Genomic DNA, 26,440 nt, shown 5'->3' on the forward strand with positions numbered 1-26,440 from the left:
ACTAAGTTCCCATAATTTCGTAATCAAAAAGAAAAATAGAAAATTATAATCAGATGGTTTCATGGGTTTCGAAGTACATTAAATTCTGGGAAATTTTCGTTAACACGATTTAATTTTCTTTGATCTTTATTTTGGTGGTTGCGCCTTCCTCGTAATTACGAAGTTTATCGTAAAAATAAGGACGGATTCGGGTTCAGATATTCTAATTACGCTAATTAGGAAAAGTTCCTTCGTTTAATTAAAACGAAAATTAAGACAGAAACCCGAGATGAATTAATACCAAGTAAGAATCTAATTACCCCGATCGTATTTTACCCAATTTGTTTCTTACAAATTTACTTCATATGATGCACTCTTCAAATTGAGACACCACGGAATCTTTGTTCAGGGGGGCTTTATGGTCTTTTTGGCCCAAAATGACCTACAGGGGGTGTTCTTTTGGGGGGAGGGGGATTACAATCAGGGGGAATGAAGATTAATTTAAGAGTCGAACGTTTAATGGGGAAATCTTCTATATTGTATAATAATTCCGTATTATTGGTATCTATTGAATAATATCGAATTGATGGATAGATAGCTGACTGTAGTATTATTTTTACCCCATCGGGTTTTTTTTATTATGGACGATATGATGATATCATTATATCAAGGTCAAAGTATAAATGACCTTTCCCTTCGCCCTTTTTTTCTCTTCCGGTTTACATCAATCATCGTTGTGAAACCTAACCTAACTTAACCAGTCAATGAATTCAATACACTAATTATTTTAACTGATTATGCCTATTCATGATGAGGATCAAACTTATGTACTGTCAAACCCACGTGCTAGCTCGCGCTCTTTAATAATCTCGTGCTAGAAAAGGCGCAATTTAGAATAAACCACGTGTTTTTATGGAAGCCCCTTGGGCATTTAACTAAATATACAAATGTAGGCCTAGGAAAAGTTGTAAATTCTTAATATCTTCATTACCGAAATGAAATGGGTGTGTGTACCACCAAACCGCCACGAGAAAAAAAAAAGTTATGTAATATAATATAATTATATTCGTGAATAATATAACACCATAAGTTCGTAAGATATGTTCCTTCCATAAGTTTGTCAGACTGGTAACTTAGAAACTGGAGATTGTAATGAAGTGAGTGAGTGAGGTAGGTTATAGATTCGAGGTAAAGCGAGGGAGGCCTGGTGACTGGGGCGCTGTCAAAGGCTTAGTACAGACTAAATAGGACCTGGATAGAAATCCTGCAAAATTAACCACCGAGTGTAGTACTTCCATTCTCGCTTGTCGTTCTAATTGAACTAGTTATTTCGAGCTGTAAGTCTCTCAGTAGCATTACTAACTTGTATAGGTAGTGACATACTTATGGAAGGAACATATCACTTATAAACTTATGATAACACGTTATAAATAACACCTAAGTTATTCAATGGCACGTTTCACTCACCCAATTCAGCCGACGTGATGAATTTACTAATTTAATTGCTATTTAACTTAATAATCGTGACATGAACTGAACTGATCTTTGAAAAAAAAGTCTTTAAAAGGTCAATTTATTATTTATTTCTATATTTATTTATTTATTAAAAATCTTCGCGTATTCTTTAACCTGGAGGGAATAGTAAACAAATAGTAAGACGTTTGACTATAAATTTTAAAAGAGAGATGCATTTTACGATATCTGTATTTCTTTACTCCCTCTGGCGTCGCGCCTATGGGGAGAACGGTACTAGCTGATTCTTCGAATAGCAGCTATCTTTCTTTTCACGGTAGATAAATCATTTAAATTTTATTACGATTCAAACGCGCGTCTCGGAATATAAATCGTAACTTAATAAATGCGTTTACGTTTCAGAAGTATCTATTTTTTATTTCCTTCAAATATTCATTCATTAAATTTCAGGGTTCGTATTCGTAAAGGTCAGGAATTTTATCCGTTGTTACTTAGAGAAACAAACAAGCAACACATAGGGGGGGGGGAGGCCGCCATCTTGGGTAACTTATTTCCCTTACGATCAGAGGCAACTCCAGACTCCAAAGGGAGTCTCTCCAACCTCGTATACCGAGGCGCCTCTAGCGGTACTTCTTGGCGTGAAAGAAATAACCTTTTTAAAAACGAATTGTGTTTGAATGTTTGTTTAAAGAAATAAACACGGGTATAGTAAATACAATCTTGTTTACTAGCTAGGGAAAACTACTATACTATCAAGAAGTGATATCTAGTTTAATAGGGAGAAGGTATAAGATGCCAAAGTATTCGCGCATCCCAGTCCCTTTTCAAAATACAAGGGGGGACGTAAAAGGAGGCCGGGCTATTTCGCCTCTCCTCAGTCGGAAAATACGTAGTTTTTGTCATTCGCGTCGCGCTGACGTGAGTTTTCAAGAACCAATGAGATGCTGGTTGCAATTTTAGAGGCGGGGACTAACTCCGGACCTACGTTAGGACTGGAGATAAAGCTGGAAATGTGACGAATTTATACCTACTCCCTAATAAACTAGATATCACTTCTTGATACTATATAAGGGAATTAAATTTGTTGTCCTGAATATTGTGGTTAAAAATAAATATATTTTAAGATTAAGCCCAAAATATCTGTAAGTCTTCATTGACTGTTGTCTTTAATGTTAACCTCTGATTCGAATTGAACGTGAAAGTGAAGCACCATAAATGTGTGACAGAAATAAGGCGTGCACCGGGTGTACCCGACGACTGTCATATCGGAGAAAATGGGGTACCTTCAATAGAGAAGCTCGGGCCAGCTGGAAACGGCTGTATCCTTTTGTTAGGAACTATACTTTCATTTTCTGGTAAGGGTGCTCCTCTCTCTCCTAACTGTACATTTACCGGCTGGCGGTTTTACCAGAATCGGTAACAATTTTACCAATGAATTTTCAACTTGTATACTGTATTACTATGTCCTTGAGACGAGTGAAATGAAATTGCTTCAATATTACTGGGGGAATTGAGTTTATTCTTGTTAACTTCCATTATCGACGGAAGTGGAAAGGACCAGCTAGTTCCTCTCCTATATCCTCTTTTCACGAATGAGTTTCTATGGCTGTTATTGGTCTGTCTTTCCCCCCCCCCGCTTCCCCCCACTACTCTAACTAAATAACTTTATGTTGGTTTCGCGTACTATCTTTAGAAATTTGTCGTTTTTGGTAAAAAAATAATAAAAAGTTTGTCTCCGAGTTTAGAAGTTTAGGTTTTAATGCGGCAATTCAACTTTGATACAAAGAGTTTTAGTTTGTTGAAAGATACGCGTTCAGAAACTGAAACTGAAACCAAACCTAATTTGCATATTCCAATTTAATTAAAAACCTCCCTCGGTTGGTTTTTAAATGAATCTTTGCAACAGATCTAGTTTAATTCCAGGAGCCCCATGTACAATGTATCGTTGGAAAAAGAACAATTAAAGATAATTATTACATTCTCAAAAGCATTTCCCCGTCTCGCATTTACGACAGTCTCAAATTTGAGATCGATATGCGCTTTAAATTACTCGCCTTTGAATTTTTCCCGCTATGGAACTTGACACAAAACGCCATAAAAGTTTTCCTCCGGAATTCCCAAAATTCTTTTCTATTACCGGGTCATAGGTCAAATAAAAAACAACACGCTGGTGCTCGTTTGCAACCCGAGTAGGGTGTCAAACGGTTAAAACCCGATTTTCGTATTAGTGTCGTGTGACGTTTGAATCCCAAAGTTTACAACAAGGAAACGGATTTCCACGAGGGGCTAATCACTTACTGTCAGATTCCTATTCCAGTACACCTATTACTGATTACGAGTAATCATTTTAGCACTGTTAAGGGCAGGGCTTTTAAAGATTACGGGTAATCACTTTAGTACCGTCTAAGGTTGTACATTCATTACAATGAGTGAGCGGCCCCTCGGATGTCCACGCTTGTAACGTTCTATCTAGCCTTTATCTTTCCTAGTTGTATCTTTGAATAGGGGGGAGTTTCGAGGGGGAATGGGGTGTGTGGGGACCATGGGGGTTCTAGCCCCCGGCGACGGGAGAAAAGATATTTTAGTATAAAGGTACTTGGAAAATGGTGAAATAACTTACAATATGGGATTATTGTTTAAGGTTTTTCTTTTGTTTGTAAACATTTCAACAACAGAATGTCATATTGAATTTTTACTATTTCTACCTTTATGAGGACAGCGCTAGGACTATTGTTACGTAAGTTTTTATTTTAGTTGATTCGAGTTTAATTACTAGCTCAAAATTAAAGTTCTCCCTCCCCCGCTGTTTGGTGCAGAGATTTAAGACCCTGTTTAATTATAACTAAGATTAGTTTTCTGTATTTAATTATGTGTATAGGTCAAGATTATCAAATACAAGGATGTTATTTTTATTTTTGAAGTATATTTATTTATTAAATATGAACAAGTTAAAATAACAATATCAAAAAATTACAAAATTGAAGTGTAATTAAAATTTATGTTTATTTATAATACAATAAAAAATTACAAGATATTACATTTAAACAAAATTAAAAACCAACAAATTTAAAATTAAATATATTAACAATTTGGGTGTATACCCGAATTAATTTTTATTTTTTGGTAAAGGTTCATATTACCCCAGAACTATCAAGGTTGCTATTGCTTTAGCATCAGGGCTGGGTGTATTCATATTGAACAGATTCCAAGTTCCTGCCCTGATGCTGAAAAGAACCTTTTTTAGTCGCATTGTTTTTTAGTTGGAATCGAGTAGTGTCCAACAAGCCAGGAGCCCAACTTCAAAGAATTACTCTTTGTCGCCCACCACGACTCCCTAACTTGCCGGTATTCAGCCACTTGTTTTATTTCAGGGAGCCGTGGTGGACGAACTGGGGGCGGGGGGGTGTACTTCGAAAGCTTAAGTCGAGTAGTGTCTAACAGCCCTAAGCTTTGCAATTACAGGGTTAAGTTGAAATAATAAAAAAAAAAAGTTAAAAAAATATGTACACAAAATTAAGTTAAAATAAATAAAAATTAAGGTAAAGAAACTAAAGTTAAAATTGAAGAAATTAAGTTCAAATAATAATAAAAATTAGAGTAGAATGAAAAAATAAGTTACAGAAAATTAAAAAATAAAAACAAAATTAAAGTTAAAAACAAAAATTAAAATTGAAATAATAAAAAATGGGTGCCCCTCTATTTTAGGGGTGGTAGGTGTCCAGGGGGCCCCCCAGGCTTATCTTAGGGATTTATATCCTATGGTGGGGGGGGGGGGCTCTAGCTGGCTCCTGACATTGATTGTAGGCCGGAGATGTTATTCCAAAGAATTTTTCTACAATGAACTCATTCCGCATTGGTTACATTTGCAGCCGAAATCATACTTGTTTCTACAACTTGGACAGTACCCGCTAACCCTCTGGGTGCCTGAACAACTTTGGATCAGGCACCACAGGCGGGGCCGTCGAGAGAGGCGGGCATTTCGGGCGGGTCCCGGGTGGTGTAGATTCTTTACCTGACAGTCTTTGTCCGGGGCCCCCTTTGGAATAACTTCCCTGCCTGCGAGACAATATTATACTTGTTTCTACAACCTGGACAATACCCGAATCCACAAATATAGCTTTGGATTCGGTACCAATCCTCTAGAGGTTGGACTGGTACCGAATCCAATTTTGGTTCTTGGCACCAGAGGTAGAGCCGGCGAGAGAGTAGGGGGGGGGGCGATTCTGCGTCGCCTGTAGGGCTGTATTTATTACCCCCCCCCCCTCTCTCTCAGACGGCTCTGAACCTCTGGTGCACCCGGCGAGATTTCCTAGCTTTAAGAAATTGCTCGTGGTGTTAACGGTTCGTCCAAACCCGGCCCAGCCACCCCACCCACCCACCGTAGTGGCCGAACCGGGTAGGTAAAAGTCCTCTTGACCCATGTTAATGTCCACCAGGGATCGGGTGCATTGGTAGTTTGCTAATCTGGTCTTCATCCACGCTGTTTTAACTTTTAATAATAAAATTTAGAATAAGGGTATGGAATCAATTAAGGAATAATAATAATTAAGTAGTTTTTAAGGCTAAAAAATGTTTAACACTGAAACAGTAAATCCCGATATTTGCCTAGTTCTACCTTGAAACCAGTTTCCGATTAACATATTTGAATTTAACACTAAAACAGTAAAAAAAATCCCGATATTTGCCTTGTTTTACCATAAAATAAAACCAGGTTCCGATTAACATATTTGAATTTATATTTACTTACGTTTTATAACTGAAAATTTCCCTCCTTTCCTTGTTCGTCCACCAGACTCCCACCTCCCCTGTTCTAACTTCTTAAACCGTTGTGGTTCACGAGAGGGGGAGCCCAGGTGGACGAACAGGGCTGGACCGTGGTGGAAGTTCTCTTTACTCATGTTAATAATGGAATGGTCTATTACGGGCCGGGAGCATTGGTAGCTTGCTTCCTAATCCTCTTTTTCATCCGGCATTTAACTATTAATTAAATTTAAATTTAGAATTAGTAATTAAAAAGTTTTTAGGCTAGGGGAGATCTCAAAATGATTAACACTAGGCTAAAATTCATACCATTTACAAACAGGTAAACCATGCTACAAGTTTTGAACAAATAGGCTTAATGTCTAAAGCTAGGACGCAAATTCCGAAAACCGAAAAAATATAAATTATTCTATTTCTTCTCTAAAGTCCGTTTTCAATTAAGATATTTAAATAATGTTATATTTAATTTTACTTACGTTGTTGTTGTACAAATGCTTCTCTTCAAAACCCAAGTACTTCTTTCGCAGCAGCAAGAGCACCAAAAACAGTTCAATAAAAAATAAAAATGTCCGAGTCTTGAAAAAAAAAAACTTCGCGCGCAGTACACCGATTGTAAAATCTGGGGCAAAATACGTTCACGTTTCCCACGAACAGGTCCATACTATACGCGACTCGATTCCGACTTAGTTGTAGTGGCTTCGAAACAAGTACAACTTCTACAAGAAGGCGGCACGAACCGTTACCACAACGAGCAATTGCTTAAAGCCGGGAACGGCGGGAAGAGGATGGAGCCTACTCAACTTAAGCTTTGAAGTACAAAGTACCTCCACGGTGAGCGCGGGAAAAATACAGTTTTAATACATACAATATTTGAAGAAGTGAAAGAAAAATACGAAAAAAAAACTTGGGTATGTCCGATGGGTTACCCATGGATGCTATACACTTCTCGGCAATGAACCGGACGGGCCGCTAAGGACTCAGGACTGTTAAACACTACTCGATTAAACTTTTTTTTTTTTTTTTTGTTCCGTTTGAGGGTGACGAGCTAGGGCTTGACAAGCCTTACAGCTCCATAGGGAGGAAATGGGGGGCTAGGAAGAGGAGGGTGCGAAAAGTAATTTTTTGAGGCCTAATTTAAATTTTGTTAGGGACGTTAGGGAGGCGAGGTCTGAGGGTAGGGAATTCCATAGGGGAATGGACCGTCGAAAAAACGAGTGCTTCAGCGGGTTTTTACGCGAGGGAGGCAGGAAGAGCTTGAAAGAATGACCCCGGGTGGCATGGTTTGACGGGGCGCGCGAAAAATATTTTTGACCATTTGTGTGTAGTATACGAAACAGGCTGATAAGGTCAAGATAGGCCCGCCGATTGGACAATGGAACCCAGCCCAAAGAGGAAAGCCTAGATGATCGCGGGAGGTGACGTAGATTACACGGAATTTTTGACGCTCGACCTAGGACACTATTTAGCTGACGGATATCTTGGGCTTGATAAGGGTTCCAAAGTTGGCTACCAAATTCTACAATGGGGAGAATATAACTTGAAAATAGACGTGTCATGAGTGCGTTAGAAATTTTGGGGAAATTTGCTTTAATGGTCGCAAGCAGGCCGTTGGCACGACTACAGGTTTTTGTAATATGGGAATGGAAGGTGAGATTGTGCGAGATGTGTACACCCAAATCGCGACATTCATTTACACGCCGTATGTTTTGACCGCCTAGAAAGTAAGGGGACTGGAGAGCAGTGTCGACTTTAGATCGTTGGATTTGCAGTACCATTGATTTCTGGCCGTTAAAGGCCAGACCATTTACCTTGGACCAATCCTCAAGGCGGCTCAGGTCAGATTGGAGGAGGTTTACATCATCATATGAACGTATGACGCGATATAGCTTAAGGTCATCAGCAAAGAGGCATAAATGGGAGACTAGATTATCGGGAAGGTCATTAATAAATATAAGAAATAGCAGGGGCCCAAGAACGCTCCCCTGGGGGACACCACTAGTTACGGGAAGGGGTTTGCTTAGACAGTTGCCAACCCGAACCGATTGGGTTCTGCGCGTTAGATAGGACTCAATCCAACGATATATGTTGTTGTGTATGCCTAAAGCGTGGAGTTTGGCTAGGAGTCGCGTATGAGGCACAGAATCAAAGGCCTTAGCTATGTCAAGGTAAATGATATCAACCCTATGGCCTTCATCATAAGCACGAAACCAATCGTAAAGGGCACATAAGAGATTAGACTCAACAGACCGGTTGTTAGGGAATCCATGTTGGAATATACTAAAGTGCGGGGTGACAAATTCTAAAAGAGGGGCGCGGAGGCATTTTTCAAATACTTTACAAATAGTCGAAGTAAGGCTAATAGGCCTATAATTGGCGGCGTCACTTCGGCTACCCTTGCCTTTAAAAATAGGGGTAATATAAGCCGTACACCAATCTAAGGGGAGAGAACCTTCAGAGAGGGACATACTAAAAATAGTGTGAAGTGGATGGGCAAGGGCTGAGGCACAGTTTTTTAGAAGGCGATTTGGTATTTCGTCAGGACCTGAAGCACTTTTCGAATCAAGGTTTTTTAAAATATTATAGACCTCCGGGAGGGTAGGAAAGTAGTCAGGCATGGAAAAGGGTTTAGTTTCAGGGAGAGCTGTAAGGTCTGGGGGGGAGATATTAAAGTTACAAACAAGAGTCTCATTTAGACAGTTAGCCATATCATAGTTAGAGTCAGTTTTCTGGCCGTTTCGAAGATGGATATTGAGCCGGGAGGGTACAGACCGAATTTGACTCCGTACAAATCGATAGAAAGCGCGCGGATTAGTGTGAACAGAGTTCAATTTACGTTGTTGAGATTTTTCGGTAGCTTTACGGATAAGAGTTTTCACATGGCGAGTCTGGGTTTTGTAATGTAATTTTAAGGTATCCCAGCGTAGTTGATCTCCCGAAGAGGCAGCGCGACGTAGTTTTTTTGAAGTACAAAGAACTTCCACGGTGAGCGCGGGAAAAAAATACAGTTTTGGGACGAAGTAGAAGAAAACTTGGCTCTCGACGATGATGGTGGTAATGGGGCATCATGCACCTTTACCAAGTAACTACTCGATTCCAACGGGAGACCATCCTTGTAGCGAAAGAAAGAACAGAATGAAGACCGGTTAGGCAGACATCGGCTTTTATACCTTTTGCTTTTTCGCTAGGCATGTTGGGACTGATGACGTTTTCATATGGGCCAATCGTGACCCTTTTCAATGACGTATTCGGCTGAATTTGAAAGTTTAAATTTGTTTTCGAAATCTGATTGGTCAGCCATTTTTTACTGGAGGTAGGGGAGGTAAGAGTGGCCCGGGACCACGTGGTATTTGGCAATGTTCGTTCCACGCACCTGTGGGGGTGTTAAAGGGCGCCATGCCCCTCGTTCCCACGTTTTGTCCTGGGAAAAACTTTCTATCGGGTTGGTGTTAATATACAGGGTAAAGTTCTAGAACTTTCTTTGCCAGTTTGGAATGTTTTGGGGTAGGCTTGTAAGCACTTGTTCACTGGGTAGGTCTATTGTTACTAGGGGAATTTTGGAAAGAGAAAAACAGTTTTTCTACGGAATTTAAAGGTACCCTGCCATGTTTTAAAGTAAACATGCAATGAAAAAACCCATTTTTTTTTACTAATTATGATAGATAGCTTCAAATAAAAGAACTTTAGTCTATTATTTTTAACTAATTGTGGTTCCGGACAGTTAGAATTAAGTTTCAAACTTGAAATTTTAATATATTTAATCATTATTTTAGGGGTGTTTGGTATGGGTTATATTTGGGTTGGGTATGGGGTGTAGTGTAGTTTTCCAGCTGTCATGGTTTTTAACACACATGATGTCGTGATTCTCAGTTCCTTTCCTACTGTAGTTAAATCTTTCAACACTTGAACCCCTGAACGCATCTCGAATTCTCCCCCAAAACGGAAATTAGCCGTTGAAAAAATAGACGTGGAACTTGACAGAGTACACGCGTTAGAAATACACCTTTTTGAATTGAACCATCCACGTCACACCACAACAACAAGCTACGTCATTTATACTTAAAATAATAATTGAAATTATGATTTTCCCAGGACCCCTCCTATAAGCTTAAACTCTGGGTTTTTGGGTGTGGTTTACTTTTATTGAATACTTAAGTTTGATATGTTTTATGCGTAAATACCTTCAATAATAACATTGTACTAAGAACCAACATAATAGGTGTAATCTCAGTTAATCTTAGGAGTTCATGATGGCGGTTTATAGGTTCGCTGGGTATTGCCATTTTTGGGAAGGAGGGGTGATGGGTTAAAAATTGAACTTCAATAAAATAAGAAGCAGCCTGGGAAAATGTCTCGCATTGAATTCTCGCGTTGCAGAAACCATGGCGCTTGGTAACACACGTAACAGACAGAACGAATCTAGACTGCAGGTGTTTGTTAAAAAGACTCCATTTTGAAACTTTATTTCGAAATAATGTCTGTCTTTTGTAGGAAATCTAAATGTAAAGATATAGGCCTATATGGATAATTAATTAATTAAGATTTAAACAGACGATTAATACATATTAATAATAATTGTTGAAAACAATCTTAAATGAGGAATAATTTTTAGATGAATTTAATAAAGGGGAAAATATTGATGATCTTTATTGATAACATGCCAATAGTTTAATTAATAATTAATATATATTTTTATAGTTGTTTTTCTATACCACCTCACATTCGTTATTAATTTGAAGTAATAATTAGGGCCTAATTATCTTTTTGTACTTTGAAAACCTGAAAGATAATCGATGTAATTTTTTTTTATTTTTTAAAATTTTTAAAAATTTTGACAATTGAACCCCGCTTAATATATTGATTTTTTTGCGGTTCAGATCACCAATATCGCCTTTTTAAAAGCTTTTCTTACTTCAATTTAAAGAGGCGAATATTATTTTTTTTATTCTTCATATATACAGGGTGTAAAACAAAGGATATTACCACCCTGTATCGTTTTATGAGTTCTATCAGTTCTTAGTTAAATCTTTAAGAAGTTTCTTAACCCCCAGCTTCCGTGGGAGCATGTCAGAGAGAAAAAATAATATTAAACAGTGGAAATAACCAATATTTCCTTTATTACAACGAACGAGGTGTAACTAGGAGAGTTCATACCATTTACACCAGGAGTCCAGGCTACTTTGAGAAGAAAGTAGTGTAAATTTTCGTTCTCCTCCTTGTGTAGATGGTATGAACCCTCCTAGTCTGAAAGCTGCGTAGTAAGACGTTTCCATGGTAGGATTATCGGGTATTGTTTTCAAATCGACGTGGGATTACTTTTATATATTGTTTATTTTTTAGCCTGTGCCTTAAAAATAAGGCTTTACTAGCTAGCTAACATCTGTCCCTGACGCCCCCTAACTGACGTATCAGGCATTCTTTTAACCCTAGGGTTAGAGAGAAAAAAAAAAAGAAAACTTACTTTCGAATTTAGATATCACATGATTTGTTTCGCTGGTACAGAATTTCAAATTCAAATATTCTCTACAGTATTTCCATAAAATGAAAACTTTTTGACCTTAGCGACGTAAGGTGTAATGTTTAACTTAGAAATATTTTGATCTGCTGGTATTAGATGAAAGAATGAAAGGAGGCGTATTTTCGTTAGCCTTTTTGTTGTGTTCCTAAAAATCTGAAATCATTTTTGAGTCGTCGAAAATCATGTAATACACTTCTAAGTTCTAGGACAGATTATTTTTGACCCCTAATAAGCTGGGATACCCCTGACAAGTTACAAACATTGGAGTAGTGTTTTAGGCATGACCCCTTAAATAAGTTAGTAGTTATTGCGCTTTCAGCTTCATAGGGGTCATCCGTAAATGTTCATAACTTGTTTATTCGGTTGGTTATAGAAATACGGAAAATTTTCCACTCAAAATGGATTCCATTCCACTCGTGTTTACCTCGGTCCTATAATTACCCACGAACCCCTTTTTGGAAAACCCTGTATAGAGGGAACTCTAAGAATGGCGACATAGTTTCGCGCCCTATTGTTAGCACCTCGGCGAATGGCGAATATACGACGCCAACCATCTTGATCCTTACTTGATGATAACCAAACCAAGCTATAAACTTTGTTGGGAAAAGTTTTGGTTTCCTTTGATTTTTGCTACCTAAGAAGATACTACTACTACTACAGTTTTGGCCTGTCGATTTCCTACGTATGATTTTTAGCTTCTCGTTGGCAAATTTTAAGCCTGTCACGTTTTACTTGGCGACAACCATTAGAGACAGTGAGAGTGAGAGAGAGAAAGTTCCGATATAACCCTAGCTTCGAAATGGATGGAAAATCCCCACCCAAAAAAGTGAACCTTATTTGTTCAATCTTGACACGTAGCTACGCATTCCGCTATCAAACATAAATCAAATAGCAGTTGTTGACGCTTTCAAATACCAAAACTGAACGCAAAAATATTTGTCCATAGCTTAATTTACAGCTAATCATTTTCAAAACGCGAGGAAATTTAATAATTTCATTTTATTTTTCTAAAGTTGATTTTGTCAAATAATCTCTAATTTAAAATTGAGTTCGCGTTGTTTTGTCACGTTTCAGAGTCCCAAAATCCTTCAGATCTCGTCGTTGAGTTTAATTTTATAGAATTATATTCCATTACCTTTAACCTTTGACCTCGGTTTTATCCCCTTAAGCCAATGATGTGTAAATGATTATCCCTCCTATTTTTTGGAATTGGGTCAAGATTCAATACGTCACTAGAGCAGGTGTTTTTGACAAAGCCATCTACGCCCTGCCCTTTTTTCCCTTAATCCACAATCCACAATTTTCCCTTTTATTTTTTTTATTTGGTAGTCGCAAATCTTGCCTTTTACCGTCTTCAAAATAATTACCTACTACCTAATTAGTAATTTTACGTTTGGTAATTTGGAAAATTTATGTCTCTCTTAATTTTTAACGGAAGAGGGGGGGTGCAAAGTACTCCCACCCTATTTTAATTATTAATGTACTTAATTATAATTAATTAAAATTAATCCTTCTGTATGTATTTCATTTTGGTAAATTTGCAGAGTGATCTAGCTATTCGGATTCGGAGTAAACCTTTTTATTTAAGTTTAATTTCAATTTAAATTAACTACACTCGGTTTAAATATCTTAGCCCCCACTCTCGTCTCAACTTTGCGTTTGCAATATAAATAAATCTATTGTGAAAGGGTGAAAGGTTAGACTAGACTTATTTACCTATACTACCATCTGGGCTATATACGAAACAAAGCTAGCCAAACAATTTCTCAAGAAATTCCTTCTTTTATTTGGAGAAGTAGGCCTAACCCTTTCCGATGAAAATTGGGGCAATGTTGAAATCCCCGGGGTCGATCTTCCCCCTTCTCCCCCCTCCTGGGGTTCAGATCTCTTTGTAACATCTGCGTTGACCATTTGTTAACCGGAACCCCCTACCTATCAGGCGGCTAGCATGCGAGCTACCACGTGATGGTGGTCCTTTTGAAATTTTCGAGCTTTACGTCAAAAGGAATTAAGGATTATTTCGTTGGCGTCTATTTTGTTATTTTTAAGATTAATGTACTCGACTTATAATTGAAATTAAAATCATTTTCCGTGCAAATAATTAATTAGGCTAACGAATTCTGTCGATTATTTTTCGACTTGACGTGTTTTTGGCGAGAAAAGTCGAAGCGGGGTTTGCGAGAAATAAATACGTAGTTTTCAGACTAGGAGGATTGATACAGTTTACACTGCAGGAGGCAAGGCTTACTTGGTATTACAAGTAGCCAGGACTCCTGTAGTGTAAATGGTATCATTGCTCCTAGTTTGAAAACCATGTGGAATTTTCAAGGGAAAACTCTGGTAACTTTCCTATAGACAGAAGGGGGGGGGCTACTCTACGCGCCTAAGAGATAGAAGGATATGACGTTTGCCTACGTAGTACTGACACTAAGGGTGCTAGAGAAATTTCCACCCCCGTTTCACAAGGTTGCCAGTAAATTTGCGACAGCCAAAAATAATTAAAATTAACTTAATTATATTACGATTACTTCTCCATCATCAAACTTTTAATTAACCATACGCCAAAGTTATCTCGTCTTCCAACCCCCATTTTACTTGTACTTGCCCTAAAATATTCAAATTTAAACCGTGCTTTAGTGATGGATGAGATAGCTAAGTAATTTTAACATCCCTATTCAACAAGCTCGAGAAAAATTATGACGTATTACTAGTGTCTTCCTAAATAGCCTTGTAACACAAAAGGCTTGGCAATTTTAAGAGGCTAATTAGCCTAGATGACTACCTTGAACTATCCATTAATCAGGGCCGGAGGACGACAGGGACATCTCAATATTTTAAACACGGAGCTTCGCTACCTAGGGACAAGTAACGTTGTACTTTATAATTAATACCAACCTTACCTAGCAGCGTAACAAACGTATAAACCTTCCTTCAACCCCTTATTTACTTACTGTCAGGTTACGTGGGCTAAAATATATACCATTATATAAATAAATAGACCATTTCTATATTAGTCTCACGGTGTATACCGATTAACCCTATTAAAGCCAGGGTATAAAGCTACTCCAAGTTTATATCGAAAAGGCCCATTTAAATCAAGAAATCTCGCGACAACGAAAGCGCGTGCACTTGTTATAGATACACCATTTTGATAAAGAGCTCGCCTCCTATTCCGGTAAATTCCCTGGTAAGCTTATTGAAAGCCGAGTATGAAGCGGCTCATGCTTTAAATCGTTAGGGTACATCGAGATGAAGAAAATGACGCGCCAATCTCGCTTTCGCGCCAAAACGCAATTATTGCCTGATAGAAAAGGAGGGCCGTGAGATTGTTATCTTTAGGATGAAAGTGTGGATGCCAGAAAAAAACCCGCAGTGGAAGGGCAAAATCAATTAAGTTTAGCATCGTCTGATGGGAGGGGGATCGAGGGGTCATTATTATTTTCTAAAATTAACCGGAACCCTAAATGATACTCGGAATTTACAAAATGAATCCATCAAAAGTATAGCCGGAGTATTAAAATTACCTATTCTTTTAGCGGCTTGTAAAGCCCCATCCTATTCCTACGACAATTATAAGTATTACCTTCGTTTCCAAGTCGCGGAAGTACTATATGGTTCCTGGAACAGTATCTATTTGATATATATATATATATATTTCCGTTTTAATCTAACAAATAGATCTAAAAATGGACATGGGCGTTGTACCCTTCTTTCTAATTCCAGGAACGTATCTTTGATGTTTATACCGAATGAGTTGCAGTTGACGCGTTGGGGGAAATAATTTTTAATCAACAGTTAGGCTTAGCTATAGTGGTATTATTAAATGCCCTTATAATATTAAGTAATACCCGTATATAAGTGCACTTTACAATGCCTATGACCATTAAATAATCAGTGCGGACCACCCTTAATTTTCTTTATAAACTTTTATTGCTCTTGAAAAATATTTTAACCATTTCATCGAAAAACGTCGATATGAGAGGAGTCGGGAAATTATTAAAGTTATCTCTAATTTTAATATTCGTTACAGCTGTCGGTAAGCTTAATTTGAATAATAATTATAGTTAAATATTAAAATATTATTCAATTTTTTTTGAATATCTTTCTATTTGCAATTTTGGGGATTTTTGTTAAAAGTTGTTAAGGCTAGGCCAAACCAAAATGTAGAAGGTGTTTACGAAACGCTGTTACAAAGAATAAAGGATTTTATGGCTAGATCAACGGGACCAGGCGCCATTAAAGCTACCTTCGAGGTATTATTGCCGCCATTAACCTCCTCTGGCTGGCTGGTGGTCTAATTTGCATAATGAGTTGAACCATTTTCTAGTGCATGATGGAGATGACCCCTTGCTTACGAGGTGCCGAACCGTCTCCAGATAATACGGTTAGGAATAATTTTATTTTTATAGAAGTGTTAAGCGATGTTTCCCATCCAAGGAACGTCGCTTAACTTCTCTATATTGCTTAAGTGACGTCGTATTTCGTAAATATATTGTAGACTTTGAGCATGGAGCAAACGTTATGCATACAAGATATGGTTGTTGTAAGTTTCGATTTATGTACTAAATTGGTCTCTAAGTAAATTAATTCTTTAGTGCACTATTGACGCAGTTGGACCAATAATATTGTTGGCCATAATTGCAGCTGCGGGAGCTGGATAATTAAAATTTTATCTAAGAATAATTGTGATTTATAAAAATAAATTAAAATTATTTAAAAAATAAAAATCTGGGTGGTTTATTATGCCCGGTCTTATTCAACTTGTTTCCGCGCACGTGGCTATTGTTTACGCGGCTGGTAACCATGGGAACCGCCTATGCAGCAATCCGGAGTTCCGGAATTCGGACTGAGGCGGGAACTATTGTCACGTGGGCTCTTTCACTCAATCAGCGCGTGCCTGTTATCTCGCGGGAAATTTTTGGCGCCTTTTCTCATCTTTATCCTAACTCCGGCGTTCGTGGAGGGTGTACAGTCGCGTTTGGTGGCGATTTTTTAGTTATATTAACTTTGATTTTAATCAAGTTTAAGTTAATATGGATTTAGTACAAAGTACCATAGATTTCCGCGTATGTAAAACGCGTTCTCAAGCTAAGAAACAGGCTCAAAATGGTAATAATAAAGGCAGGGTGATACTCAAAGCTAGTCCAGTTAGAAAAGTGACTAAAAAGACTAAATCGAAAACAATTAAGACCGCAATTAGCCCGGAAAAAGAAAAAATTGAGGAGAATGTCATTACATTGGCAGAGAACTCTAGCCCTAACGTAACCCCCGTGAAATTAAATAAATTTATCAGTGATAACAACAGCCCTAGATCTCCTCTAACACCTAAAAGGACAAACAATGGTACACCATTTGGTAAGTTTAATTATTATTTCAGTTGATTAAAATATTAAATTCTAATCTAATTATAATTAAAATAGAGAATAGTTCAAACCATTCACCCCCTAAACAAGCTAGACGATTAGATTTTGAGGAATTTGGTTCAAATTTAACAAAAACTCCGGTCAATAATAGAGTTATATCTCTCATTAAACAAGATGGTATGTTAGTTATGTCAATTAAACATCGTTAATTAAGGATAATTGTGATTTAATGTGGTATATTTATTATAGTTACGCCTTATCAAAAGGCAAAACAAGCATTGCATACATCAACCCCTTCAAAAATTCTTTGTCGGGAAAAAGAATTAACAAAGTTAGACCAATTCTTGAATGAACATTTGAAAAACAAAACCCCGGGTTGTCTGTACATATCTGGGGCTCCCGGTACCGGAAAAACAGCTTGTTTGCAAAGTTTCATAGAAACACACGAGGTAATGTTGCGTTTCTTTACTTAACCATTGGTTTTTAAGCCAAATTTCAATTTGTTTTAATTGTATTTATTTTTCTACAGAAATTGGAAAAGTTTGCGTATATATTTATTAACTGCATGACTATGCGCCAAAGCAAGTCAATTTATGACAAAATTGGTCAAGAATTGGGGTGTTCCATTAGTCAGACTATTAAAGAGGCTGTGAAAAGTATCGAGACACGTTTGACCATGAAAGGAGACCCAGTGTAAGATTTAATTCGAGTTATTATTAAGATTAACTCGTTTAATTAATTTTTAATGAAACAGTGTCATGATTTTGGATGAAATGGACCAACTAAGCACGAAAAACCAAGAAATTCTTTACACCATCTTTGATTGGCCCCGTCTCCCAAAATCGCGTTTAATTCTTATTGGAATTGCAAATGCCTTGGATTTAACTGACAGATTATTACCAAGGTTACACGCTTGCGGTAGCAAACCGCAATTACTTCATTTTATGCCTTATTCTCAAGCGCAAATTCAAGAGATTTTAAAAGATCGGTTGAAAGAAGTCCTTCCAAGTTCGAGTCAACAAACAACTATTATTAAACCAGAAGCGGTTCAATTCTGTGCCAGAAAAATTGCAGCTTCAACGGGAGATATCAGAAAAGCCTTGGACACTTGCAGAAGAGCTCTTGATATTGCTGAAAAGGGGGCAAAAGCTCAGCAAGTATTTATGAAACATTCCTCTGCCGAAGGAAATATTGAAAATAGTCCAAGAAAGGACCAAGTACAACCGACAGCCATTGTAGGCTTACCACAGATCATGTCAGTCTTGCATGATATCTACAACTCCCAAGTTTTATCAGCTGGACCCTCAAAATCTGAAAATTTTGATACCACAATGCCAATTCAGCAAAAATTGCTCCTTTGCGCCTTACTTTTAATGAAAAAACACAGCAAAGTTAAAGATATCACTGTTGGAAAGGTAATTTTTAGGCCTATTAATCGCCATGCACGTGCCAAGGCTTAGCTGTATTTTATCTCTTTTTATTGCAGCTTCACGAAATTCACCGGAGAGTTTGTCGTAAAAGACAAATTGGAGAAGTTGAACCTTCGGAGTTTTTAAGTTTATGCGATTTAATCGAATCACGTGGTTTGATTAACATGAAAAAGGCCAAAGAGTCAAGATTGACAAAAGTTGTTTTAAAAACTAACGAAGATGACTTGCAATTTGTTCTAAGGGATAAAAACTTGTTGGCCGCTGTTTTGAATGACCCTTCCGTTTTGCGACCATAATTTTGTTATAAAATTTTTGTAAATTTTTACGGAATTAAATATATCTTAAACTATAATTGAACATTTTTTATTTTTTTCCCTAACACGTGGGAAACGTTTTCCCGGAATTTTTTAAAATAAAAGTTGCAATAATCACGTGATCTCTCCTCCCTTTTTTTTCTGTAGTCTGCTGCAGCTAGTAGAGTAATCCCGTTAGGTTTGTGAAATTAGGGATAAAGTTTTTAGTAAATTAGGTATAAATATCGTATTTTCTTCGAATTCTGGTAATTATTTTAATCGTTTAAGACTAAATGGGTTAAAATTCGTTTTTCTTTTGGCCATTTTTTCATGGATTAATTTATAAATTGATTTTGAATTTTTTTGACCAAGGCTTAAGCTTTGGCCTACTTTTCTGACTGGAAATTTTAATTTTAGGCTTATTAGTGTTTTTTTTTCTTTACAATTACCGTCTAATTAGGGTGTTTTAATTACAATTAAACTTAAATTAAGGAAATGTCGAGCGAACAGACAACAGTTTTACCCGATGTGGTTCAAAAATCAGATGAAAGTAGTAATAGTACAGTTGAGAATGCAACTAAAACTGAGGAAAGTAACGAACCTGTTGTTATATCAACTTTCTTCTCTCAAATGCAACATAAGTACGCGATAAATAACCTTTGGGGAAATATATATATATATATATTTACGTAATTTTAAACATTCACTACCCTTTTTAAACCAAAAAATTTAGATTTTCCGATATAATACTAGTTGAAGAGGAAAAAATCCCTGTGGAACCATTTTTGAATGCTTGTCGGAGCATTGTACCTATTTTTGGTTAGTTTTGGCTGTTTTTCCTATCTTGTTAGTGACCCTTACGCCCACCCAACCTTTTTTTGAAACCATATTTGAGATTTTTAACGAGTAAAATCAACATATTTAATAAATTTGACAGATTTATTGGGTCCAACATTATTTTCACCAGTTAATAAAGATATTCAAGGAAATATCAATGTAATTTAATTTAATTTAAATACACTTAATTATTTTCATATTAATTTTCTAAGAAATGACCTTGAAAATTAAATTAAATAGAAAATTAATAAAAAATACAAGAGTGATACCGCAAAGTTTCCAACTCTTCAAGACTTGGTCTTGTACGAAGTTGAGCATAAAGATGAACCTAAGGAAGTTGATGCAACTGATGCACTTTTATGGTTGAAAAGGTAGCTCTCTACTGTCCCTGGCCTTGACCCCTAATGTTCTAAGACTAATTCTATTTCGGTTTCAAAGGGCTTTAAACTTTATCAACGTTTTTCTGAAGGAATTCATGAAAAGTAGCCATGATCTTTGTAGTTGCGCTAATACGGCTTATACTGAAACTCTTAAACCGTATCATGGTTGGATTGTTAGGGGTATTTTTACCGTATGTAACATTTTAACCTTTCCTGACCCTTAAACTCTGGGGAAAACCAATTTAAATTAAGTCAAATTGACCCTTTTAAAGGTCATAGTTCGAGCTATGCCCAGTCGGGTGTCATTCATTGATGCCTTGGCTCCCATTAAGTCTGGAACTGAGGAGGAAATAATTAAAAAAATTTCTGATGATGGAAAAACTGAAACTGAGAGCTTGGATAACCTTCTAAGGATTTTAGATGAGTTCTATAAGAAACATAATGTAGATAGTGATGCCACTGTTTAATTAAAGTTAATTAAAATGGGGGGAAATTGGGATTATTTAAAGAGTTTTTAAATCAAAACACTCCAGACAACAATTTGCCAAAAAAACCAACACAATCAATAATATCATTCAAAAAAACATTGCTTCTACGCCTATTCTTTCTTTATTCAAGTATTAGACCTAAATTAGGTCAAAAAAAAAAACGTTTTAGAGAACATTTTCAGTTTGTAGGCCAAAGTATCATTGAGGATTTAAATACATTTTAGTTTGTAGGCCAGTTTTTAACCTATAGGCTTGTTACAAGGCATATATAGTATAAACAGGAAAATTTGACCTATTATTAATTAATTTAGGCAAAATTTTAGACATAATAATTAATTATTAAAAAAATAATTAAAATATAAAATCCTCCCAAAAAATATATTGTGATTCTAAAACTATTAAACAAACAAACAAACAAACAAAAACCAGTGGCTCAAAAAAATAAATTTTACACTCGTGAAATTATAAGGGGAAAATAACCTGTATAATCATCTCATAATATTTAAAAAAAATTACGTTAAAATTAATTTTAATTATTTCGAAAATTTTTGACCAAAAAGCTCAAGTCAATATAATTGAAAACCTTTCATTTCCCAGGGGTTTAAAAAGCAATATCAGCTTATTTCAAGGTCACGCGCCATCCTTTTAATAAAAGGTCACCACGTGCACCTGCTTTAAAATAAAACAATCACGTGACCCAGTGGACTCATTTTTAGCTATTATTTAAATGAAATTAATTTAATTTTATACCAATTTATATATTATATTATATTTTGTGTTGTTATTATTATTGTATTATATTGATGAAAAATACACAATTCCAGCTATTACGTGTACATTTTTTGAAAAAGGGGGGGGGGGGGTTCTAATAAAAATACAGCTTACTGCCCAGGCGCGTAGGATACTTTGGTTCAAATATTGCGCGGGAAATGCGGATACAAGAATATCCGCCAGGCTTTGATAGTGCTTTCAAGTTAAGTTGAATCTGAGTAATAAAAATGCGAAGGCGTTATAAGAAGTGTAGGTAGTCTTAAAATTTTGGGATGGGCACACACCTAACAACAAATATCGAATATTTTTCCCTGAGATAAAGTTGCATACGTTATTTTCCCAGCGTCTTAAACTATCATAGGGTGTCTTATCTCATAGATTAAAGAGGTCTTTCGGGCTTTTAAGGGTAATAAAAATCCATTATGACGGTCCATTCCAGACAAAAATGTCATACCTAACTCTGTTTTTCAGTTTAATTTTATTACACGTAACTTTATCATCGAAAAATTCGCTTAACTCTGATGTAAGTAAAACCGTACCATATATATATTTTATAGCGTTGTAGGTACTTAATCTTATCACCGTCCAAACAACTCCCCAAAAGGCTATATAAGAAAATAATAATTCTGTATACCAAGATACAACTTTACCGCGATTTTTTTTATACCTTAAGTAACTTGAGCAAAGGTTAATTACGGGTAATTATTGATAATATTAATTTCAACAAAACCAGTGTAGATATAGATTAAGGTGGGTTTTATTAACCTACAATAAAGAAGTACTGTTAATTTTGCAATCTCAAACTTCGTAGGTATTTGAAGGGACACTGAACAGTACTACTAATTTTTAATTTGTTTAAACGCGTAATGAGGAAACTTAAATCTAATAACGCATCGAATTAGTTTAATATCCCTTTAAATAAAGAAACAAACAAATAAAAACGTTACGTAGTTGGCACGATAAAGTTGAGGCCTCAAGGCCATTGACGTACCTTTGTATTGTGTCTGACTTAGCTAGGGTTAGGTTAGAGTTATTCGTATTTACGCGTTAACTTGTACAAGTCCTTTCATTTGGTTTGAATCATTGGTAACTATGTACAGTTTTGGGCAGTCCCAGCCACCACAAAGAGCACCCCCTAGAGGACAACGTCCACCAGTACCTCGTGTAGGTCTTAACCCTCGAGGAACGCGCGTCATGTTGTTTTTCAATCATTGGTTGAAGATGGTGTATACATTTTTACTTTAGCACCGTTTTAGTACCGGTAGTCTCGATGCCGGAACTGTCTTTGATACTCGTCAATTACGAACCAGTTTGTCCGGTGAAGCTCTGAATGAATCACCTCCTCAACCAACATCGTCATCTGGACGTGTGGTACAGGGCATATACGTAAAGGTACGCTTCCACGAATTGTCCTTCCTTGAACCAAATAGACGATTCAGATGGGCACTGGCTATTATAGGGTAGGAACAGTAACAGGGGAAGACACAGAGTATCCTTACCAGCTATGGGGAACTATCAAAGTCAAACGCAACCCGCAATACCGGAAGTTGACGCCAGTACTAAAGATTCGATGGATTTTCCATTCCTACAAGTTAGTAATTGTCCTCCTCGTATCCCCAACAAGCGATTCTGAACCAGTTCTAATGTAATGTACTTAACTACTAATAGCAAAATAGAACGAAGCATTTTATGAAATGCTCTAAGGTCATGATTATAATGCGTGGGTTACCCGGTAGTGGTAAGACGTATTTATCACGCGTCATATATGACGAGTTCAGTCGTGGCACCATTATATGTTCCTCGGATGATTACTTTAACCAAAGAGGAATGTACCGATTTAACCCTAGTAGATTACCAGAGGCTCATGGGCAGTGTCAACAGAGAGCCGTTCAGGTACTTATCTTAACTCCGGGGTCGGTGGTACCTTTTCATTTTGACATGACGTCATTTGGCAGGCGGTTTCCAGCGGACGACATTTGATTATTATAGACAATACTAACGTTGAATTATGGGAAATGGAATTTTACGTCAAATTAGCCAATGCGAACGATTATATCGTTTTGGTCATTGAACCCAAGACTGCTTGGAAAACGGACGTTAGTGTCTTGTCCAAAGTGACCTCTCATAATATTGAGGAAGATAAGTTACTAGAACGGAAGAGGAAATGGCAAAGAGTGGTCCCTCTTTATTACGGATGGTTCCTTAATTACGAGGATTCTTTCGTTTTAATTAAGACAGCCATGGAATACTTTGAGGAATGTTACAAAATTAAGGCTTTTAATAAACAAATACAAGATCAGCTTAATTTCAGCGGCGATACCAGTAAGTTATGACGTATGAAAGTTGGAGTTCAAATCACGATCCCCTAAACAGTGGTAATAAATATTTAATTCCCCCCCCCCCCAGGTTTGGAGGGTTATTACAACCTTGAAAAGGTGAAATCCTTACACGTCACAGCCAAGTACTTAGGGAACGTACCAAAAACCGAAATTAACCGTTACCAGTCATTAGACGCTGTTAAAAAAGCGTACGGGTCTGTTAGCTCGCTTAAAGTAATCGGGTTCGTTTTGACCCCGTATACATTAGGGGCCAGGGTGACCCTTAACCCCGAACAACTCCGAGTTTGGGGTTCTGATGACGAAGAAAAATCACCTCCTGTACAGGCAAGCCTAACATTCTCCAATTTTGTTTGCCCCCTTTCCTTGACGCCGTCATAACCAATTTCAGGTTGGTTTAGACGTCATGAGGAACAGTAGCAAATTATCAAAACCGGAACGCGTCATGGGACGTGGTACGCGCAACGAAACTACTTGTATCCCCACCATGAAATCCTCTCTTAACCCAAATCTCAAGTCCAAAAAGAGATTCTACCCATCGGACGGTGTGGGGCGTCGAGCTCATATCACGCTGGGTTGCGCTCATGGAGTTCAACCTGTGCAAACGGGATTTGACCTTTTGCAAGCCATTGACTTTGAACGCGAAACGCATCGCGCCAATAAGTCAGTCGCCACTTACCAAATAAATGGCGCCGTCGCTAAGAAATATGGCGAAGATATTTGGGTTATTTACCCTGAAAAAGTGTACGCTTTAGACGCCATGTTTGCTTATTACGTCACAGGCGAAAGTGACTCGATTAGACCTAATTAGACCACGAATTTTTATATAAAGTTTTAATAAATAAATTATGAATATTTTTCACCAATTGTAAATTCTTTTCTGCAATGAAAAAGGTCAGAGGTTATCTTGCACGTGTCACGTGAGTACCTTTAAAATTTTTTTTTTAACAATTTTTATTTAGGTTTACTGTTTAGGCCCATTTTTTTGGGAAGGGGTCAGAGGTTACTAATACGCGAGAACCTTTTAAAATTAGCACAGAATGAATTCCAATTTTTATTAAGGCGTTTACTTTAATTAAGAATGATTAACCCTGTTAATTGTAGTTAAGTTAAGCAATCGAGTTAAATAAGTAGGGCGGATAAGTAAATTAATAATTTTAATATAATTGATTTAACATGTCAACTCAAAAGAAAAGTCAGGCAATCAGAAATAAATTGCGGTTAATAGTTGCATCTTCATCCTTGCCTTCAAAGACTAATGTTAAGGACTCGCAAACACCTAATCACGTTTCGCCCATTGGCAATTTCTTGCCGAGGCGCTTATTTCGTGAGATCGTTAATGTATCGCCACCAATTAACTGCAAAAAACAGCAATTATCCGCGATTACAAAATCTCCGGAAAATTCTTCGAAATTCAGTGACTCGATAGATTTTAAAGATAGTCCTAACGAAGGACCCGAAATCGATTCACCATTGTGCAAAGAATTGCTGAAAAGAAACTCCAGCAATTCCAGTTGCCAAAAATTGCGGATTCTCGGACGAGGATCATTCGGTGTCGTTGTTTTTGGCTTCAGGAACGGTACGTTGACGTTATAATTCGAAGTAATTTAATTAATTTGATTAGATATAATATTGCAGGTAAAAAAATTGCCGTTAAGAAGGCCAAAGTCGGCAATTCATGCGGTGGTGATTGGAACGCCGTGGTTTTGAACCATAAAAATGTGGTGAAAATTTTAAATATTTACGAGGCGAATGAAAACAGAATCGTCGTTATGGAATACGCCGGAAATCAGAATCTACAAGAAATGCTGATTAACCCAGACCTTGACCTGACGTGGAATTTTAAACTGAGGTTCGAACTAACTCTGTTACGTTTTAGGCCACGCCCACCATAGATCTTAATTAACCAATCACCTCGTCTTTATTTGTTTTAAAGGTGCTCAATTGAGATATCGTCCGCCTTGTCCTACTGCCACCAGTTGAAGGTCATCCATCGTGACCTCAAGCCGGCTAACATCGTCGTTTCATCCAAGGGCGTTTGTAGGCTAACAGATTTCGGATGTAGCTTGAATCTGAACGAACCCTTGAACCAAGCCAAGGAAGCCATGGTCGGAACAGTACCTTATTTGGCCCCGGAACTCCTCAGAGGTCAAGAAACGAGCAGCAAGGTCGATATTTACGCCATGGGAATTGTACTTTGGCAACTGGTGACGCGTTTGGTACCTTACGATGGTGAACCGGCTCATAGCGTCATATATAAGGTAGTATTGTATTTAATTGTTTTTAAATCTCTCAAAAAATTTAAATGGTTTTGGGTCTATTTAATTCATGTCTTTAGGTTGTTTCCACTAACAAGCGACCAGAAATTTCCCAAATTAATTTTAATGTTACGTCACGGGAACTGATTAATATCGCCGAATTATGCTGGTCATCTGAAAAGGAACAGCGTCCTTCCGCCGCCCAATTACTCGATATGCTGAGAGACATTTCATCTTAATTATTCATCATTTAAGTAATTTTTAATTTTTCATAATTTTATCGTTTTTAAACTCAATTTTTATTTTTAAATATTCATCACTTGATTTTAATACATTTTTCAAAATAAATAAAATTCATAATAATAATAATATATAGGCCTATGTCTGGTAAAAATTTGGCATCGGTAGAATTGTGCATGGTACAGTGAAATTATATGCTTCAATAAATTATGATATTGTAGGTTATTTTCTCGCCGGGTTTTTTTTGGGGGTAAATATTTTTCAATGAGTTTCAATCATGGGAAAGTAACTATCAAAGGCGGGTAGATTTTATAGT

At 37.0% G+C, this 26,440-nt stretch overlaps 4 protein-coding genes and 1 long non-coding RNA gene across 8 annotated transcripts in view; 4 read left to right on the forward strand and 1 right to left on the reverse strand.

Moving 5' to 3' along the window:
• Nucleotides 1-24,492, forward strand: part of LOC149654836 (2',3'-cyclic-nucleotide 3'-phosphodiesterase-like) — a 49,287-nt gene extending 24,795 nt beyond the window's left edge. Inside the window, exons 1-7 of one of the 3 annotated variants that reach the window (XM_089846506.1) lie at nt 21,501-21,813; nt 22,536-22,682; nt 22,750-22,881; nt 22,959-23,183; nt 23,246-23,612; nt 23,697-23,953; nt 24,018-24,492. In XM_089846506.1, the coding sequence (XP_089702632.1) occupies nt 21,736-21,813; nt 22,536-22,682; nt 22,750-22,881; nt 22,959-23,183; nt 23,246-23,612; nt 23,697-23,953; nt 24,018-24,437 (1,626 nt within the window). In that variant the 5' untranslated portion in view covers nt 21,501-21,735 and the 3' untranslated portion in view covers nt 24,438-24,492. Of the gene's footprint in view, nt 1-21,500; nt 21,814-22,325; nt 22,455-22,535; nt 22,683-22,749; nt 22,882-22,958; nt 23,184-23,245; nt 23,613-23,696; nt 23,954-24,017 lie in introns of those variants that run through there. The other 2 variants (XM_089846507.1, XM_089846508.1) reach the window with 2 other exon arrangements.
• LOC149654838 (uncharacterized) lies at nt 4,857-9,203 on the reverse strand. 2 transcript variants are annotated; one of them, XR_016370746.1, is made up of 4 exons: nt 9,189-9,203; nt 6,690-7,037; nt 6,200-6,429; nt 4,857-5,941 (listed from the first exon to the last, which is right to left on the reverse strand). It is a non-coding gene; the product is annotated as an uncharacterized LOC149654838 (long non-coding RNA). The 2 variants fall into 2 exon arrangements; XR_016370745.1 differs by lacking the exon at nt 9,189-9,203 and having other exon boundaries at nt 6,690-7,217.
• Cdc6 (Cell division cycle 6) lies at nt 12,856-18,873 on the forward strand. Its single transcript, XM_089846497.1, has 7 exons — nt 12,856-16,112; nt 16,227-17,083; nt 17,149-17,268; nt 17,341-17,540; nt 17,621-17,784; nt 17,846-18,506; nt 18,578-18,873. The coding sequence occupies exons 2-7, from the start codon at nt 16,762-16,764 to the stop codon at nt 18,815-18,817; spliced, it is 1,707 nt and encodes a 568-aa protein (XP_089702623.1). The 5' UTR covers nt 12,856-16,112; nt 16,227-16,761; the 3' UTR covers nt 18,818-18,873.
• On the forward strand, nt 18,962-21,346 carry LOC149654840 (pleckstrin homology domain-containing family A member 8). The gene is made up of 7 exons (XM_089846524.1): nt 18,962-19,080; nt 19,307-19,455; nt 19,548-19,633; nt 19,752-19,810; nt 19,892-20,022; nt 20,090-20,222; nt 20,304-21,346. The coding sequence occupies exons 2-7, from the start codon at nt 19,310-19,312 to the stop codon at nt 20,496-20,498; spliced, it is 750 nt and encodes a 249-aa protein (XP_089702650.1). The 5' UTR covers nt 18,962-19,080; nt 19,307-19,309; the 3' UTR covers nt 20,499-21,346.
• A 310-nt stretch (nt 24,493-24,802) lies between the features above and the next one.
• Nucleotides 24,803-26,123, forward strand: LOC149654841 (serine/threonine-protein kinase mos-like). The gene is made up of 4 exons (XM_089845295.1): nt 24,803-25,205; nt 25,265-25,478; nt 25,563-25,887; nt 25,965-26,123. Exons 1-4 carry the CDS (start codon nt 24,803-24,805, stop codon nt 26,121-26,123), a joined length of 1,101 nt encoding a protein of 366 aa, XP_089701421.1.
• The last annotated feature ends 317 nt before the right edge of the window (nt 26,124-26,440 follow it).

The sequence above is a fragment of the Phalangium opilio genome, unplaced genomic scaffold (assembly GCF_054372755.1).
Source record: "Phalangium opilio isolate 3A_F unplaced genomic scaffold, DU_Popi_V2 ptg000079l_1, whole genome shotgun sequence".
In the NCBI taxonomy this organism is placed as follows: domain Eukaryota; kingdom Metazoa; phylum Arthropoda; class Arachnida; order Opiliones; family Phalangiidae; genus Phalangium; species Phalangium opilio.

What these genes read in the sequence shown, in the direction of transcription:
- Cdc6 (XM_089846497.1), top strand. Translation starts at nt 16,762, where the DNA reads ATGGATTTAGTACAAAGTACCATAGATTTCCGCGTATGTAAAACGCGT. An exon ending in AAACAATGGTACACCATTTG is followed by an intron (nt 17,084 to 17,148) that starts GTAAGTTTAATT and finishes TAATTAAAATAG; the next exon opens with AGAATAGTTCAAACCATTCA. An exon ending in ACCATGAAAGGAGACCCAGT is followed by an intron (nt 17,785 to 17,845) that starts GTAAGATTTAAT and finishes TTAATGAAACAG; the next exon opens with TGTCATGATTTTGGATGAAA.
- LOC149654841 (XM_089845295.1), top strand. Translation starts at nt 24,803, where the DNA reads ATGTCAACTCAAAAGAAAAGTCAGGCAATCAGAAATAAATTGCGGTTA. An exon ending in TGTTTTTGGCTTCAGGAACG is followed by an intron (nt 25,206 to 25,264) that starts GTACGTTGACGT and finishes ATAATATTGCAG; the next exon opens with GTAAAAAAATTGCCGTTAAG. An exon ending in ACGTGGAATTTTAAACTGAG is followed by an intron (nt 25,479 to 25,562) that starts GTTCGAACTAAC and finishes TTTGTTTTAAAG; the next exon opens with GTGCTCAATTGAGATATCGT.
- LOC149654840 (XM_089846524.1), top strand. Translation starts at nt 19,310, where the DNA reads ATGTCGAGCGAACAGACAACAGTTTTACCCGATGTGGTTCAAAAATCA. An exon ending in TTCTCTCAAATGCAACATAA is followed by an intron (nt 19,456 to 19,547) that starts GTACGCGATAAA and finishes CAAAAAATTTAG; the next exon opens with ATTTTCCGATATAATACTAG. An exon ending in GAGCATTGTACCTATTTTTG is followed by an intron (nt 19,634 to 19,751) that starts GTTAGTTTTGGC and finishes TAAATTTGACAG; the next exon opens with ATTTATTGGGTCCAACATTA.